This window comes from Rhineura floridana, chromosome 20 (assembly GCF_030035675.1).
Source record: "Rhineura floridana isolate rRhiFlo1 chromosome 20, rRhiFlo1.hap2, whole genome shotgun sequence".
Lineage (NCBI taxonomy): Eukaryota > Metazoa > Chordata > Lepidosauria > Squamata > Rhineuridae > Rhineura > Rhineura floridana.
In genome coordinates, this window is record NC_084499.1 from 16,221,454 (window position 1) to 16,236,579 (window position 15,126).

General features: G+C 45.9%; 1 protein-coding gene and 1 long non-coding RNA gene across 2 annotated transcripts; one reads left to right on the forward strand and one right to left on the reverse strand.

Annotated features, from left to right (window-relative positions):
* Positions 1–3,913: 3,913 nt before the first annotated feature.
* On the reverse strand, positions 3,914–8,218 carry LOC133373704 (uncharacterized). The gene is made up of 3 exons (XR_009759738.1): positions 8,096–8,218; positions 7,057–7,171; positions 3,914–4,422 (listed from the first exon to the last, which is right to left on the reverse strand). It is a non-coding gene; the product is annotated as an uncharacterized LOC133373704 (long non-coding RNA).
* Positions 8,219–8,621: 403 nt separating this feature from the next.
* Positions 8,622–15,022, forward strand: HSPA5 (heat shock protein family A (Hsp70) member 5). The gene is made up of 9 exons (XM_061604553.1): positions 8,622–8,758; positions 9,995–10,151; positions 10,728–10,959; positions 11,663–11,800; positions 12,360–12,472; positions 12,554–12,944; positions 13,296–13,533; positions 13,709–13,876; positions 14,149–15,022. The coding sequence occupies exons 2-9, from the start codon at positions 10,036–10,038 to the stop codon at positions 14,706–14,708; spliced, it is 1,956 nt and encodes a 651-aa protein (XP_061460537.1). The 5' UTR covers positions 8,622–8,758; positions 9,995–10,035; the 3' UTR covers positions 14,709–15,022.
* The last annotated feature ends 104 nt before the right edge of the window (positions 15,023–15,126 follow it).

Genomic DNA, 15,126 nt, shown 5'->3' on the forward strand with positions numbered 1-15,126 from the left:
GTTGGGGGAGGTGGTTGTCTATTACTTTATGGAAGTGGTGGCATCCTCTTGAGTTGGGTGGGTAGCGTGGGCTGTTCCATTTCAGGATGGATGGAAAGGGGAATGCTGGAATTTTACTATGCTTGCTTTCCTTCCCTTCTCATCCCCACTTCCTTTAGTATTGTGGATAATTAAGACTGTGAGCCTGCTGGCAGAGACTGCCTTAGTTTTTAATATGTACAGCGCTTTAAAAAATGATGGCATGTTACAAATTCTTATTACATCTATATCTCACCTTTCCTCCAAGGTGCTGTATGTGGTAGGTTCTCCTCCCCACTGTATCCTCACAACAGTCCTGTGAGGTAGGTTAGGCTGTGAGACTGTGGTGACTGGCCCAAAGTGAGCTTCCTGGCTGAGTGGGGATTTGAACCCTGGTCTCCCAGCTTCTAGTCTAACACCCTAACCTCTACACCAGCCTTTCCCAACTTTTGGGTCCCCAGATGCTTCTGGACTACAACTCCCAACAGCCCCAGCCAGCATGGCCAATGGTCAGGAATTATGGGAACTGTAATCCAGCAACATCTGGGGGCCTAAAAGTTGGAAAAGGCTGCTCTACACCGTACTAACTCTCCTACACCCCTGTTGCTTGTCATGCAAGCTGTACTTGCTGAATTCTCTCTTCTGTATAAGTATTAAAAATGCAGCAGTCCTATCCTCTTTTCCATTAACCAGTCTGATCTTACTAAGTAACAAGCCAGAGAATAGGGCTTCTGAATCCGATTGTAAGGCCCAGGTAGGCTCATGTGGGTGCAGTTTATCTTTCAAATAACCTGGTCCTACACCATGTAGGCACGTAAGCTTCCCCGCTGTTAATAACAACAACAAAATAACCCAAACACAACAAGGAAAGAAAGGAGAAAACTAGCACCTCAGGGAGAAAGGCCCTCACTCAGCCTGCTCCCTGAGGTGCTAGCTTCCTCCTTGCAGATATATGGGGGTAATCAATAATGTAGCCAATCCCAAAGACCTAGCATCTCACAGCAAAAACAATAAAACGGTCATCCTGTGGCCCCTTTAGTTGGGATTATTTGAGGGGACAGAGACAAGAAGGGTGAGAGAGCAACCACTCTGAAATAATAAATTGAAATAGGTGAGAAAAGGCTAGCATATGCAGAAGTTCCAGAATCTGTTGCTATGGTGACGGATTACATTTCAAGATTTTATATTCTTACTTTGGGTTTCCAAGGGCCTGGGGACAAGGGTTATCTTGTAAGGGATCAGACAGGTGTGTATTAAAATTTCAAATATAAGCTGTGAGTCTGCCAAAAAGGCAACACCCATCACAGGGCAACTACAAAGGCTCTCTGTCTCATTCTTGCTTGCTAAGATGCATTCAAACTACAGAAAACTTGGTGGGTCCTCAGCTTGAGTTCTTCCACAGCAAAGGGTTGGGGGAGAGGCAGTGCATAATTGTATGGCAGTTTGCAAAGAAAGAAAAAAGAGGATAGAGTTGGAAGTGACCTCAAAGATCATCTAGTCCAACCCCCCGCTAATGCAGGAAATCTTCTGCTACAACATCCTGGATAGCTGGCCATCCAGCCACTACTTTTAAACCTCTAACAAAAGAGAGTCTGCCACCTTCTAGGTCAGTCTGCTCCACCGAGGAACAACTAGTACTTTCAGGGAGTTAGGAAGAGAGGAAGTTGCCTCATGTCAGACCACGGGTCCATCTAGCTCAGTGCTGCCTACGCTGACTGGCAGCAGCTCTCCAGGGTTTCAGGCAGAAATTTCTCTCCCATCCCCACCTAGAGATGTCAGGGATTGACTCTGGGACCTTGTGCATGCAGAGCAGATGATCTTCCACTGAGCTATGGCCCTTCCTTCAATAAATGTTTGGTCAGAATCACAGCCCCAGATGCACAGAGCACAACAAGCTGTCACTGCATACATAGTCCACATTTGCACATAACAGCAAGTCAGACTTTCTGGCTTGTCATGGTTTATTGTAAATGAGCAGCGTGCTAGCTCATGCAGCCCAATTTGCTCCTGCTTTGCTTCTCCCCAGCCCAAACGAGATCAATAAACCAGGAAGCCCTGCTACATCCAAACCATGATTTGTTGCTGCCGGATAACCCACAATTCCTAGCCAACTTTAAGCCATGGTTTGTTGTTGGCTTCCCAATCATGGCTTGTCAGGGGACACCACCTCATTCCTGGTTTGGATGAACCAGGAGACCAAGGCAGACCACAGGCAAAACGTAGATGGGACCAAAGCCAACAAGTGGGCAGGGCAACAGATGTGACTCTTACTTTTGCGCAGTTGGTTCCATTCTAGCTGTGCCAAAATCAGAGGTTGCTCCATACACACATACATACACCATCTCTCTAGCCTCCATCCAGACAAGCAACAGGCTTATCACAATTCAAGGGTAAATTCTAGCCATGCAAAAAAGCATTCAAGACATGGAGATGAGGTGGGGAGAGGAAAGTTCTGGGGGGAGATCTGAGGGCCAGCTGAATAGGGTTTGGGGGCTGTATATTTGGCCCCTGAGTCGCAGCATCTCCACCTGTGATTTAAGGACTACACATAATTAACTACAGCACCTAAAATAGAGATCGAAAGCTGCAGAAACTGAATGCGAGTTGTATATTCTCTGACTCCGCTTCCTAAATTGGCAAATAGCTCTGTGCACATCCCGACACCAATTTTTGCTCTCCCTCAAATTACAGAACAATCCCCCTCCCCATCCCCTCAACAGCTCCCATCTTGACACCTTCTTTATATAGTATTTTCTGAGTGCCTGTTAGTGTTCCTTTTTTTCTCCTGGCGTAGGTCTATTTTTGGAGATGTTGGGCTGGTAGGAGGAGCTAGCACCTTGAAAGACAAATTGGCATTTGATCCAGAAAAGAAAAAAGAGGCATCTTCCCAGCTCCAGGGTTCAGTATCATGAATGAAAAATAGCCTGAATGAAAAATAATTATTTTGTGATGTATTCTCAGAATTCTGCATTCTTTGCAAAGCTGGTTTAAAGCATGCCCAGAAAAACACTCTCTCTCTCTCTCTCTCCACGCAAAGTACTCTTGAAGAATGCAGCTCATTACTCTGAATTGATTCTACAATTGTTATTGTGTTTACAATATCATTAAGGCTTTTAAATTAATTCGGCACTAAGCAAAATGGCTGAAAATATGACAAGATGTGCATAGGAAGGGACTGATCATCTAAAAGGCCAGTCGGCAGGGCCAGAGCAGATGGTGGGTAGAGCCACCACCCCCTCACACACACCCCAAATCAATCTCTCCCACCTGCAGAGTCATTACCCAACCATATCCTCTGACAAGCCATGACTGAAAGCAGCCTTCGCCAAACTGATGCCCTCCACATGTTTTGGACTACAGCTCCCATCAGCAGCCTCTCTCAGCACGGTCACACTGGTTGGGGCTAGTGGAAGTTGCAGTCCAAAACATCTGGAGGGCACCAGGTTGGGGAAGGCTGCTTTAAAGTTTCAGCCAGGGAGCAAAGATTAGACATGCATCTGAATGCCAGTTGCTGGGAAACAGGGGTAGTACATTACACACATGTCCTCCTTATGGGCTTCCCAGAGACATTTCAGTAGCCACTGTGGGATAACAGGGTAATAGACTAGGTGGGCCTTTGGTCTGACCCAACAGAGTTTGCCTCCTCCTTCTTCTTTTTCTTCTTATTAGATTTTTAACAATATATATAACTAATAAACCAACGAACAAAACCTAACAAGAGTACAAAAAGCCTTTGTATACAATAAAAGTAATCAAAATAGTCAATACAGAGTGTGAGTCAAGTATTATATGCCTTCAGATTCATTAGACTGGGGAGCATCATTCCGAATATTACCCCTCCACATAGAAATGTGCGTCAGTGGCGGGTGCACCGTATTTCCATCTCCATTCATGAAAGACAAGAAGGGTAACAAAATGGCATCAAACGTAATCCTGTTTTGCTACTCCTCTGAGTATCCTGTGATGACAGGCCAATCTCTCTGATAGGGCCATGTTCCAAACCCTGTCCAACCATCCTGTCCAAGAGGATCCTGCTGTTTTCCAGTGTCGGTTCTAGGCAAGGCGCTACAAACAATCACGTGACAAGTTCCCGGTGTATGAATGTTCTTTTATTCTTTACCAGCAGATTTGATCCCAATTGCGACTCTGTCCCACCTCTTGCCTAATGTATGATGATTGCGATCTTGTTTTTGTAGAGGGACTCAAAGACTTGCACACTGTTTGCTGTTTGGGTTGTGGCCTCAGGGGAGGCTGCCGCATTAAGACAAATGGGATGCTGCCCGACCAATCTCGGTATGCCCTCAGCTACCCCCCACCTGCCTGCCTTCTTACTTGCAACCAATCCAGAGGGTGGTCCTGGCTGTCAGCTTCCTCCTCCTTAGTCTCAGTGTTGCTCTTTAGAACCTAGCAGAAAAGAGGACGGGGCAAAAACTAGAATTAGTTGGTGTTGCGCTGTGTGTAGTTGTGTTGCTTAATTTCGTTTAAAAGCAGCACCACAGCAGCAGAGAGTAACAGCAGATGTTGAAATGCGAGTGTGCCAGCGTGTGCATGCGCTTGCCTGAGAAAGCAGGCTTTTACCCTGCAACAGCATCACTGAGACTGGAGACTTAGTAAAATAAGAAAAGCTACTTTATTTAGAGAAATACATAGTAGATAGAAAAGGCATACCTAGTTCTGACTAACTAGCTAAGTTGGAGGCATAACGCCCAGGTGTGGGAGTCAGCCCCATGCTTAGAGAGAGAGCAGAGACAAAGGGATGTCTCCTCTCTCCTAAACAGCTGGAGAACAAAGGAATGGAAAGGGCAGAAGGAGGAGGGGCAGGTTAGCTTCCCTAAAGATGTCACAGTCTAGCGACAGAAGGAAGTCAGTCAGAGAGCATCACAGGTAAAAGGTAAACAAAGCCTATCCATCTGCAGGACCCTAGCTCTATCTTCCTTCTGGAGCACAAACAAAACAAAACAGGAGTTGCTCTTGCCCCACTTCCAACAGTTGGCTCTGTTTGCCTGTCACTGGCTCTCGCTCTGATTGGCTCTGGCTCCACCTACTGTTGGGCTCCCTGCCTTCCGCCCTGCCAATCCCAAAAGGGCACCAGCCTCCACCTTCAGTGGTGTCTTTGGACCCGCAGGTCACAGATGCAAGTACTGAAGGCTGTTCTCTTGCCACAGCACAATTTCACAGCAGCCGGGTAGTTTGGTGTTAAATAATTGCTGTAACATCCAGCTGTTGTTTGTAGCTCTTTGCCCTTGAGTGACAGTGCGATCGACCTCAGAATAAAAAATAGCTCTCCTGTGCGGTAGGGCAGAAGTAATTAATCTGAGGAAGGACTAGCAGCACAACAAGCTTATAAATGCTTCAACCAGTTTCTTCCAAAGAATTCTGGGAATCGTAATTTGGGAAGAACAGAGTCAGCTCTGTTAAAGATCATCCATCACCACAGAGCTATAATTCTCTGACTTCCCTCAAAAAAAGATGATGTCCCTAACCCTATCTAATTCTGTAGAGAGAGATATGCAAAGAGACTGTCCTTTTTAAAAAAATGGCACTGCTTCTGTTTTATCCTACAGATCGCTGACAACAGCTCGGAGGATAAGCTGTGTGTTAGTGACATTAACCCAAATCTAACCTGTCTTTTTGGACATGTCTTGCTCCATTTTATGGGTCTACAGTTTGGTTGATTATACAGTCTTCACAGGTTCTCCCTGAAGGCAGCTAAACCAGTTGAGGGAGTTTATGTTCACGTAACTGAAGAACCGCATCTCATCCTTTGCCTGAATTAATGATAGGAAGTTATATGACAGGATATGGTGCAACTCTAAGAAACTGCGAGGTGACTCATCTTGCATTCCTATTCATGTTTACTCAGACATTAGTCCTACTGGGTGGTATCTCGCTTAAGTCAGTGTAGTAGACTAATTGAAATCAATGGGCTTAAGTTAGTCATGACTCATGACTTAGTCCATGGATTTCAGTAAGTCTGTTCTGAGTATGATTTAGGGTTCTACCAAGACTGTTGCAATTTTCAAGTGGGGTTCAATCACATACCCACAATTACGCAATTAAAGTTGGCTTGGCTCTCTTGTACTACAAACTCTCTTCCTCACCTTTTGTGATTAGTAAAGTGATGTGGAAATGCACAGGAAACTGAGGGACAACAATTGCATGATGCAACATCATGCAGCCTACCCACAAACAATCAGAATGGATGCTCAGTAAATAGCTAAAGTTGTCTAACTGCCCCCCCAATTTTGTGCAAACAATTCAGTAGGAATGCTTAATAAACAGGTCTCCTGGAAGAGACCCTAGTTAGATATCATTCTTGGTGTCCAATGCGGCTTACTCACTAGTAAGTGTATTTATGATTGCAACTTTAATAGTTCCACCTCAAAGTGTCCTCTGAATGGATGAGGTGACTCCTTTTTCCTCATAGGGAGTTTCAACTGGACATTCCGGATCAAGTAAACAGTGTCCCCACATGTCAATGGAAAGCCTGCATGTAATGAATCATATGTGACTTAAAATCGTGTTTGGGGGTAAGACACGTGCACTTTAAAATATGTGTGTGCACACCAAGAAGCTACAATTGACCATGCTTCCCCTCCCCCAACTATCTTTGTGGGATTTTCCTTGTCCCATCTACATGCATGCAGAGACATATAGGCTGCACATACACCATATATTTAAAGCACATGGTTCAAAGAATTCTGGGAACTGTAGTTTGCTGAACATTGTAGCTCTGTGAAGGGCAGGCTACAGTTCCCATTATTATTTGGAGGAAGTCATGTGCTTTAAATGTTTAGTGCATATGCAACCTATAGGCAACATTGTCTTACCCTTGGGGACAATTTCATGCATTACAGGAAAGACAGGCCTCAGGAAGTGAGTGTTAATGTTACAGTTTAAAAATATGTTGGTTTTGCCATTACTGTTTGAAGTCGTGCACACCTACAGTTGCAGCCGCTACTTCTGTGACTAAGGAGAAAATTGCAATGCTATTTTTCTGGTTGCAAGAGAAACTGCTACAGTGTTGTGTTTCCCTACCTTAGATCTTCAGGCTGTTTCACTGCTTTGCTGAAGATGCCACTCGCAGGAGCAGTTAGATCACTTTCAGACTACCTGTTTACTGACTATTCGTTCTTCATCTGTTTGCATAAATCTGCGAAGAGAATAAGACAATGTTGGCTATTTACTGAGCATTCATTGTCATTTTAAAATGTATGTTGTTATCATTACATTTATATCCCGCCTTTCCTCAAATGAGCTCAACGTGGCATGCAAACATGGTTCTCCCCCTCCCAATTTTATCCTCCCAACAACCCTGTGAGGTAGGTTAGGCTAAGAGACAGCAACTGGCCTAAGGTCACCCAGTGAGCTTCATGGCCAAGCAGAGATTTGGATCCTGGTCCCCCAGGGCCCAATCCAATGCTCTAACCACTACACCACATTTTTTTTCAGGGAGATTACACAATGTTGCGTCAACCAAGTGCAATAGCACACTTTCCAGTAAATTCTCCGGTCACTTTCCTTGTTGCAAAAAGTCCAATGGGGGGAGGAGAGGGAGGGAGTTTGTTGTGCAAAACCTCCAAATCAGCTGTAATTGTGCAATCTGAATTGGTTGGTATGATTGAATCCCACCCCAAAATAGCAGGAGCCTGGAAGTGCCCTTAAGTTACAAGACAGTGGGGGTTAGTCAGGATTCAGGAACGAGGATCCAGCAATGGGAAATGGCTGTGTGGTTCGCCACATGAAATCAGTTCTGTGTAGGCAAAACCCACCACAAAACCTATGGGTAGATACATGCGACGACTACACAGCCATGGAAACACATCTATAAAAAGTGAAGGCTGATTGCGGCTTCTCAGCCTATGCGCAGCACATTAATGTACATGTGTGCATGATAGTTGTGTGTGACGGCTTTCATTCAGGTTCCTTCTTTTCTTCCACATGGAAGGTGTCATAAGGTCATGTGAGGTTCATGGCTGAGGGGAGACTTAGACCTGAGCCTCCCCAGGCCTAGACTAAAGAGGCAATCCAGTACCTGCCTACTCAGAAGGAACCTCCATTGGGTTGTGGGACTTACTTCCAGGTAAGTATGCATTGGATTGCAGGCTACCCACGACCTCGCCCTACGTGTAGCAGCCCTCAGTGTTGTTTACGGGCACCTTTTGGCGGCCATAGCCGTAGGAGCTCATTCCCTTCTCTGCCCCCGTCAATAACGGGCCCCTAGGCCTCGTAACCATAGAAACGTTCAGGAGGACCCAGCCCTGCTTAGCGATTTTAAAAAAAAGATGATATCCTCTCCCAGCCAATGGGATCCCTCCGCTTGGCCCATACTGCGGCCTATAATTGGTCCGCGACACCGGTAGGGCGGCCCAATGACACTCATGGGCGGTAGGAACAGGGAAAAAAAGGAGGAAAAGGGGGGGGAAAGGAAAGCGACGCGACGGTGCGGCGCGCGACGGGGCGCGCAACGTCACAAACAGACAGGGCCAATCGGCTCCGGCCAGCTTGGTGGCAAGCGACCAATCAGGAAGCTCCAGCGAGGGGGAAAGGGCCAATCGCAGGCCTCCACGCAAGGCTGCGGGAAGGTATATAAGAGCGGAGGGGCGCTTGGGCCTGAGCGCTAATCGTGGGTAAACCGGTTGGAATAGAAGTTGTTGGGGTTTTTTTTTATTGTTCCCGGCGGATATAACGTGGGGAGACGAGGCCGATTTGTGCGGACGGGTATCTTGACATAACAGAGGTGAGGCTTGGTGCGGCCTGGTTCGGGGGAGGGGGCGCCCCCAAAGTAAGGAGGGGCTTCTTGGTGCATGTGGGGGCCATTTGGGTTTAGAACTCTCCAGGCCTTCATCCTTATTATTATTATTATTAATTAGGTCCGACGTATACGCTTTGTAGTCTCCCAGGCAGGTCTTGTGCATCCCTATTTGTTTTCTTGCTAACTTGATAAATGAGAAATTGCTATGAAGGTTTGAATGAATACGAATGAGATTGCCTATAAAAATATAGGGCGAAATATGGACATCTGCTTGTGTCACATTTGGGGGTTTCAAGAGAGAGAGAAATCTGGAAGGGGATTTTTTTTATATAAGTAAAAGGCTCTTATCCAGTGCTTCTGTATGCTGTGGGTTTGTACGTTAAGAACCTGCCTGTTTTTTGGGGGGGGAGGGGAGAGGATAATAGTGATTGTTTTGTGGATGTGTGTGGGATTATTTCTGATCTCTCCACACACACACAAGCGCCCCACATCTCCCAGTTCTTGTTAGGTTTACCTTATGAGATTGCAACGGCAGTGGGCTCTCTGCCATGTGCAATGTTAATTCCCTGCTTGAAATGTCTCTGGGTTCAGAGTGATATCCTTTGTCAAAAACCGAGGGGATGGGGTGAGGGGAGATGGGATATCTGTGCCTCTGGATACCAGCTTGCTTTGCCTTTAATGCTGGGATTGTCTGGGCCAGGTTATGGGGCTTGGTAGCTTTCCATTTTTATGCTGGGTCTAGGTCTGGAGCACTCCCATTGTGCCTTACCCCATGATTTTTCTCAGTGCCTGCTGGTAGGAAAGGTTGGGCCTGTCCTTGTGCTAATCACTGGTTGCCAATTACAGTTGATGGTAGATGATACTGGGCCTCTAAGCCTGTGGGGTTTTTGTGAACCCAGGTGCATTTCCCCTTACTCCTTTGCTGTACGGACAGAAATGTTTTCTAGGCCTGCTTTCCTTAAGATAAGGTGGGAGCTAATCTAAGCAATTCCCTTTGAACTGCCTGACATCTACAGTATTCTCACGACTTCTGTCCTTGTGCTTTTGGTGCAGCATGGGGCCTGGGTAGCCTCTTGCCATGTTTTGCCCTCCCAGGCTTTGCTAGGGATGTGTGGGACTGGAAATACTACTTTTGTGAAACTGCTGCCATTTCAGTTAAGCAGGCTTTCTGATGTCTTTGTTGCTTGCATTGCAACTGATGGTTGACTTTCCTTCCCACAGAGGTTTTTTTTCTGGCTGGGAAGACTTACCACGAGTACAGCATGAAGTACGCACTTGTCTGTCTGCTGCTCATCGGCAGCGTGTTGGCTGATGATGACGATAAAAAGGAAGATGTGGGGACAGTGGTTGGCATCGATCTGGGAACCACGTACTCCTGGTATGTAGAAGAAGGGAGCTTATTTAATGGGCTAGTTTCTGGGTGTCTTGAACAGCTTATGGTTTGCTGTAGAGGGTGCAAAAAGTTGGTAAGATCTGATGCATCATTTTGAACTATGATGCTGCGCTAGTGCACACAAACTGCTATTGTACTACTCCTTTAGTGCATTTGGCACAAGCCTCAGGTCAAACTGATACACCACCTTGCTTCAGTGTCAATAGTGCAACTAAAAACATGAGCATTGGCCAAAAAGTCAGCATTAAGCCAGATAGCCCAAAGGATGCAAACTTCCATGCAGCATCTCTTCACAGCTACCCAGACAGTTTAGGTTGTTAGCTTGCTGTGCCTGATGCACTTACCCTGCTGACAATATGTTGCTCATTTAGACAGTCTTATATTGCTATTAGCTACTCTGTGCTGGTTTTATGCACGTTTTGACTGCTTACGCTGAGGTTTGGTTTTTCTTGACAGCGTTAATATAGGCTTGTATGTTTGAGTATACTTCTGTTTTGTGAAACACCCAGAGGACTAGACCTCATATACATATCAAAAAATGGCTTGTATTTTCTTCCACAGTGTTGGTGTCTTCAAGAATGGACGTGTGGAGATAATTGCTAATGACCAGGGTAACAGAATTACCCCCTCCTATGTGGCCTTTACCTCAGAGGGGGAACGTCTTATAGGTGATGCTGCAAAGAACCAGCTGACTTCAAACCCCGAGAATACTGTGTTTGATGCCAAGCGCCTGATTGGTAGAACATGGAACGATCCTTCTGTCCAGCAGGATATCAAATATCTACCTTTTAAGGTATGTACTTCATAGCAGAATTAAGGGATTAATTCATAGCAGAATTGGGATTTAAATCTTGCCTTAACACTGTCCTTGGAATACTCGGTTAGTACACTGTGTATGAAGTGTTTCTGCAGTTCCCAGAAGTTGTGGTTCACCAAGCTCTGCTCCCAAGCCATATGGCAATTCTCCAGGGGCTCAGTATGACCTCATCTGCTTGAGACTGCAAAATCCAAATAGGTTATTATGCATCTGACAACTGGATGGGGCTGCATTTGACTTGGTAGCTCACAAATTGTAGTTCAGAGGGCTAGATCGGGAATGAGGAACCTTTGGTTTTCCAGATGTGGCTGAACTACAACTCCCATAATCTCTGGTCATGCTGGGGCTGATGATAGTTGCAGCGGGAGGGCCAAAGGTTCCCCATACCTGGGCTACAAATATGGCAATAGCTTGCAATGTGCTAAAATGCAGGTGCCATCGTGTCATATTTCTCAGAGTATCATCTGCGTACAACTACCAGTCCTAGACAGATCTGGGACAGTATTTGGACCTGTTATAAGTTTTGGCCTCTGCCAGGGCAGCATATTCCTTAATGGTTGTTGTGGGGGAGATCCTTGGTCCTTACACTTTCTCAATGGAACCTCATGTCTCCGCTCAAATATTAATGTTGTAGATGTGGGTGCTTTTGATTTGTAACGGTGTTCAATTGTTTTAACAGGTCATTGAAAAGAAGGCCAAGCCCCATATTCAAGTTGATATTGGAGAAGGACAAATGAAGACATTTGCCCCGGAAGAAATTTCAGCTATGGTTCTGACTAAGATGAAGGAGACTGCTGAGGCCTACTTGGGCAGGAAGGTAAGATGTTGCAGTTGAAGCATATGAGCAACAAAGCTGGCACATCAGTATTAGGTGGCTTGCCATGTATTAATAGGAACCGGCCTTATACAGAGTCAGGCCAGTGCTTGGTCTAGTTTTATACTGCCTGCTCTGATTAGGAGGTCTTGGATGCCTTTTCCTGATCCTGAGGTGCTTCTGAATAGAACCTGGAATCTTCCACATGCAATGCATGTGCTCTACCACTGAGTCATGATCCATCTTAACAAGCTTGACTGCTTAATTGTACATGGAGAGTCTGTACTTAGGCTTCTCAAGGACATACAGTTCAGAGGGAAATTGGTCTCCAAGTTGGGGGTGGCTAACCTGTGGCCTTACCAGTGTTGGGTTACAGTTTCTATCATCCCTAACCCTTGACCATGCTTCCTGAGCCTGATGAAAGTCCAGCATCCAGAGGGCCACAGATAAGCCACAACTAATAGTCCTGGAAAGTGCTTTCCAGACAATGATGTTTTCCAAAAAAGGAACAGTATTCAGTGGTGGTGCAAATTTGGCAACCAGGCTTATTCTTGTGTTCCAGGTTACTCATGCTGTTGTCACTGTGCCAGCTTACTTTAATGATGCGCAGCGTCAGGCCACGAAGGATGCCGGTACTATTGCAGGACTGAACGTCATGAGAATCATCAATGAACCGTAAGTAGGCTTTGAACACTCTACTGTGGGCATCATGGGGCAGATGCAGTGAACAACTCTAACCTTTGCTGTTTCTTCCAGTACTGCTGCTGCTATTGCTTATGGACTGGACAAGAGGGAGGGTGAGAAGAACATCCTTGTGTTCGACTTGGGTGGTGGAACCTTTGACGTCTCCCTTCTCACAATTGATAATGGCGTCTTCGAAGTTGTGGCTACCAATGGTGACACTCACCTGGGTGGAGAAGACTTTGACCAGCGTGTGATGGAACACTTCATAAAGCTGTACAAGAAGAAAACTGGAAAGGATGTTCGGAAAGACAACCGAGCAGTCCAGAAGCTGCGCCGAGAAGTGGAGAAAGCGAAGAGAGCCCTCTCCTCTCAGCATCAGTCTAGAATTGAGATTGAATCCTTCTATGAAGGGGAAGACTTCTCTGAGACCTTGACTAGGGCAAAGTTTGAAGAACTGAATATGGTAGGTACCTCAAATCTAAAGCTGGATCCTCTCTGAGAAAATGGATCTACCATTTGGGGAGATGCTGTATATGCCACTAAAATGAGGGGGAGAACTAAGATTATAGAAATGGGATTACATGCAGCACATGTGAGTTACGGCCAAAATAAGACTGTGAGGCGCTATGTGGAAAAGCCAGTCTCGCATCATGTGATGGAACACAAAGCCATCTTGGAGGGTGGGAATGTTATCTGATAACTTGGTATCTGGACCCTCCTGTAGCCTTAGCGCACTGTTCAGTAGTCATGCCTTGCCATTGGATAAGCAGGTAGCTCTTTCCATCAACTGAAGGTCTCTTAATTCTGCTTCTAGGATCTCTTCCGCTCTACTATGAAGCCTGTTCAGAAGGTCCTAGAGGATGCAGACCTAAAGAAGTCTGACATTGATGAGATTGTGCTTGTGGGTGGCTCTACTCGCATCCCCAAGATACAGCAGCTTGTGAAAGAGTTCTTCAATGGCAAGGAACCCTCTCGGGGAATCAATCCTGATGAAGCTGTAGCTTATGGTGCTGCTGTCCAGGCTGGCGTACTTTCTGGAGATGAAGGCATCGGTAAGTCAGAGTGGCTTAAATGCTGTATGAGGTGTATTTGGCAGAAGCGGGTTATTCTCAGTATGTCTGACATCTCTTTGGCATGGAAAAGTCTTGTTCGTGTGTATTGTAGGGATGATACCAAACCCAGCTGCAGTGATGATGCTTCATTACTGTACCCTCCTTTCATTACTAGGTGATGTGGTGCTGCTTGATGTGTGCCCTCTGACCCTGGGCATTGAGACGGTTGGTGGAGTCATGACCAAACTTATCCCAAGGAACACTGTTGTTCCCACCAAGAAATCGCAGATCTTCTCCACAGCTTCTGACAACCAGCCAACTGTGACAATCAAGGTTTATGAAGGTAAATGACCTGTGTTAATTGAACTTGGAAGCTTTATTGTATTGCATCTCCTGGGCATCAAGTAAAAGGTGACTCCAACAGGGCAGCTCAATTTAGCAAGGTGTGCATCAGCCCCTTGTGGGGTACATTTAATGTGCTGGGGAATCACTGGCCACTGATCATTCCCAGAAATGCAAGGGAAAGATATTTGTCTTGTTTTTAATTAAGTTGGTAATCCTGCATGATTTCTAGAGTACCTCTGTGTAAATGCTTTCCTTCCCCCCCCCCCCTAGGAGAGCGCCCTCTCACAAAGGATAACCATCTGCTGGGAACTTTTGACTTGACTGGAATCCCTCCTGCTCCCCGTGGTGTCCCTCAGATTGAAGTCACCTTTGAAATCGACGTGAACGCAATCCTTCGTGTTACAGCCGAGGACAAGGGCACGGGCAACAAAAATAAGATCACCATCACCAACGACCAGAACCGTCTGACTCCAGAAGATATTGAGAGGATGGTCAGTGACGCAGAGAAATTTGCAGAGGAAGACAAAAAGCTCAAAGAGAGGATCGATGCTAGGAATGAGCTGGAAAGCTACGCTTACTCACTGAAAAACCAGATCGGGGATAAGGAAAAACTAGGTGGCAAGCTGTCCTCTGAAGACAAGGACACAATAGAGAAGGCTGTGGAGGAAAAGATTGAATGGCTAGAGAGTCACCAAGATGCAGACATTGAGGACTTCAAAGCACAAAAGAAGGAACTGGAAGAGATAGTGCAGCCAATTGTAGGCAAGCTGTATGGCAGCGCAGGCCCACCCCCTGGTGAGGAAGAAGCAGGCGAGAAGGATGAATTGTAGGCCTGTTTCCTAGGTGTTGACACTGTAAATATTGGACTTGGAACTTTTGTTTAAACTGTTTGAACTCTAGATCTGGAATGCGATCAGAATCTTCACTTGAGTGGAGTTGGAAATGCTAGCCCAAAAGTGGCTGTATACTGCTTTTCATTAGCAGCTGATAAATGTCCGGGGGAGGGAGGGGGAGGGGGGAAAACAAACTTGACAAGGAGAAGGGTGTGGAGAAGTGTTCCATTCTATTTAACAAGTGGGTTGTGTGCATTCTGTGGAACTTTTCTACTCTCCAAGTGGCAACAATAAATTTGTTACTTACACTGGATCTGGGTCTCATTGGTACATAGTTGGGCAAATGTTGTGAGGAACACAGCAGGGCTTGCAGAGCTGTGGTCCTGTCAGCATTCTCCCTAGTCTAACCCCTGGA

What these genes read in the sequence shown, in the direction of transcription:
- HSPA5 (XM_061604553.1), top strand. Translation starts at nt 10,036, where the DNA reads ATGAAGTACGCACTTGTCTGTCTGCTGCTCATCGGCAGCGTGTTGGCT. An exon ending in ATGAGAATCATCAATGAACC is followed by an intron (nt 12,473 to 12,553) that starts GTAAGTAGGCTT and finishes TGTTTCTTCCAG; the next exon opens with TACTGCTGCTGCTATTGCTT. An exon ending in TTCTGGAGATGAAGGCATCG is followed by an intron (nt 13,534 to 13,708) that starts GTAAGTCAGAGT and finishes TTTCATTACTAG; the next exon opens with GTGATGTGGTGCTGCTTGAT.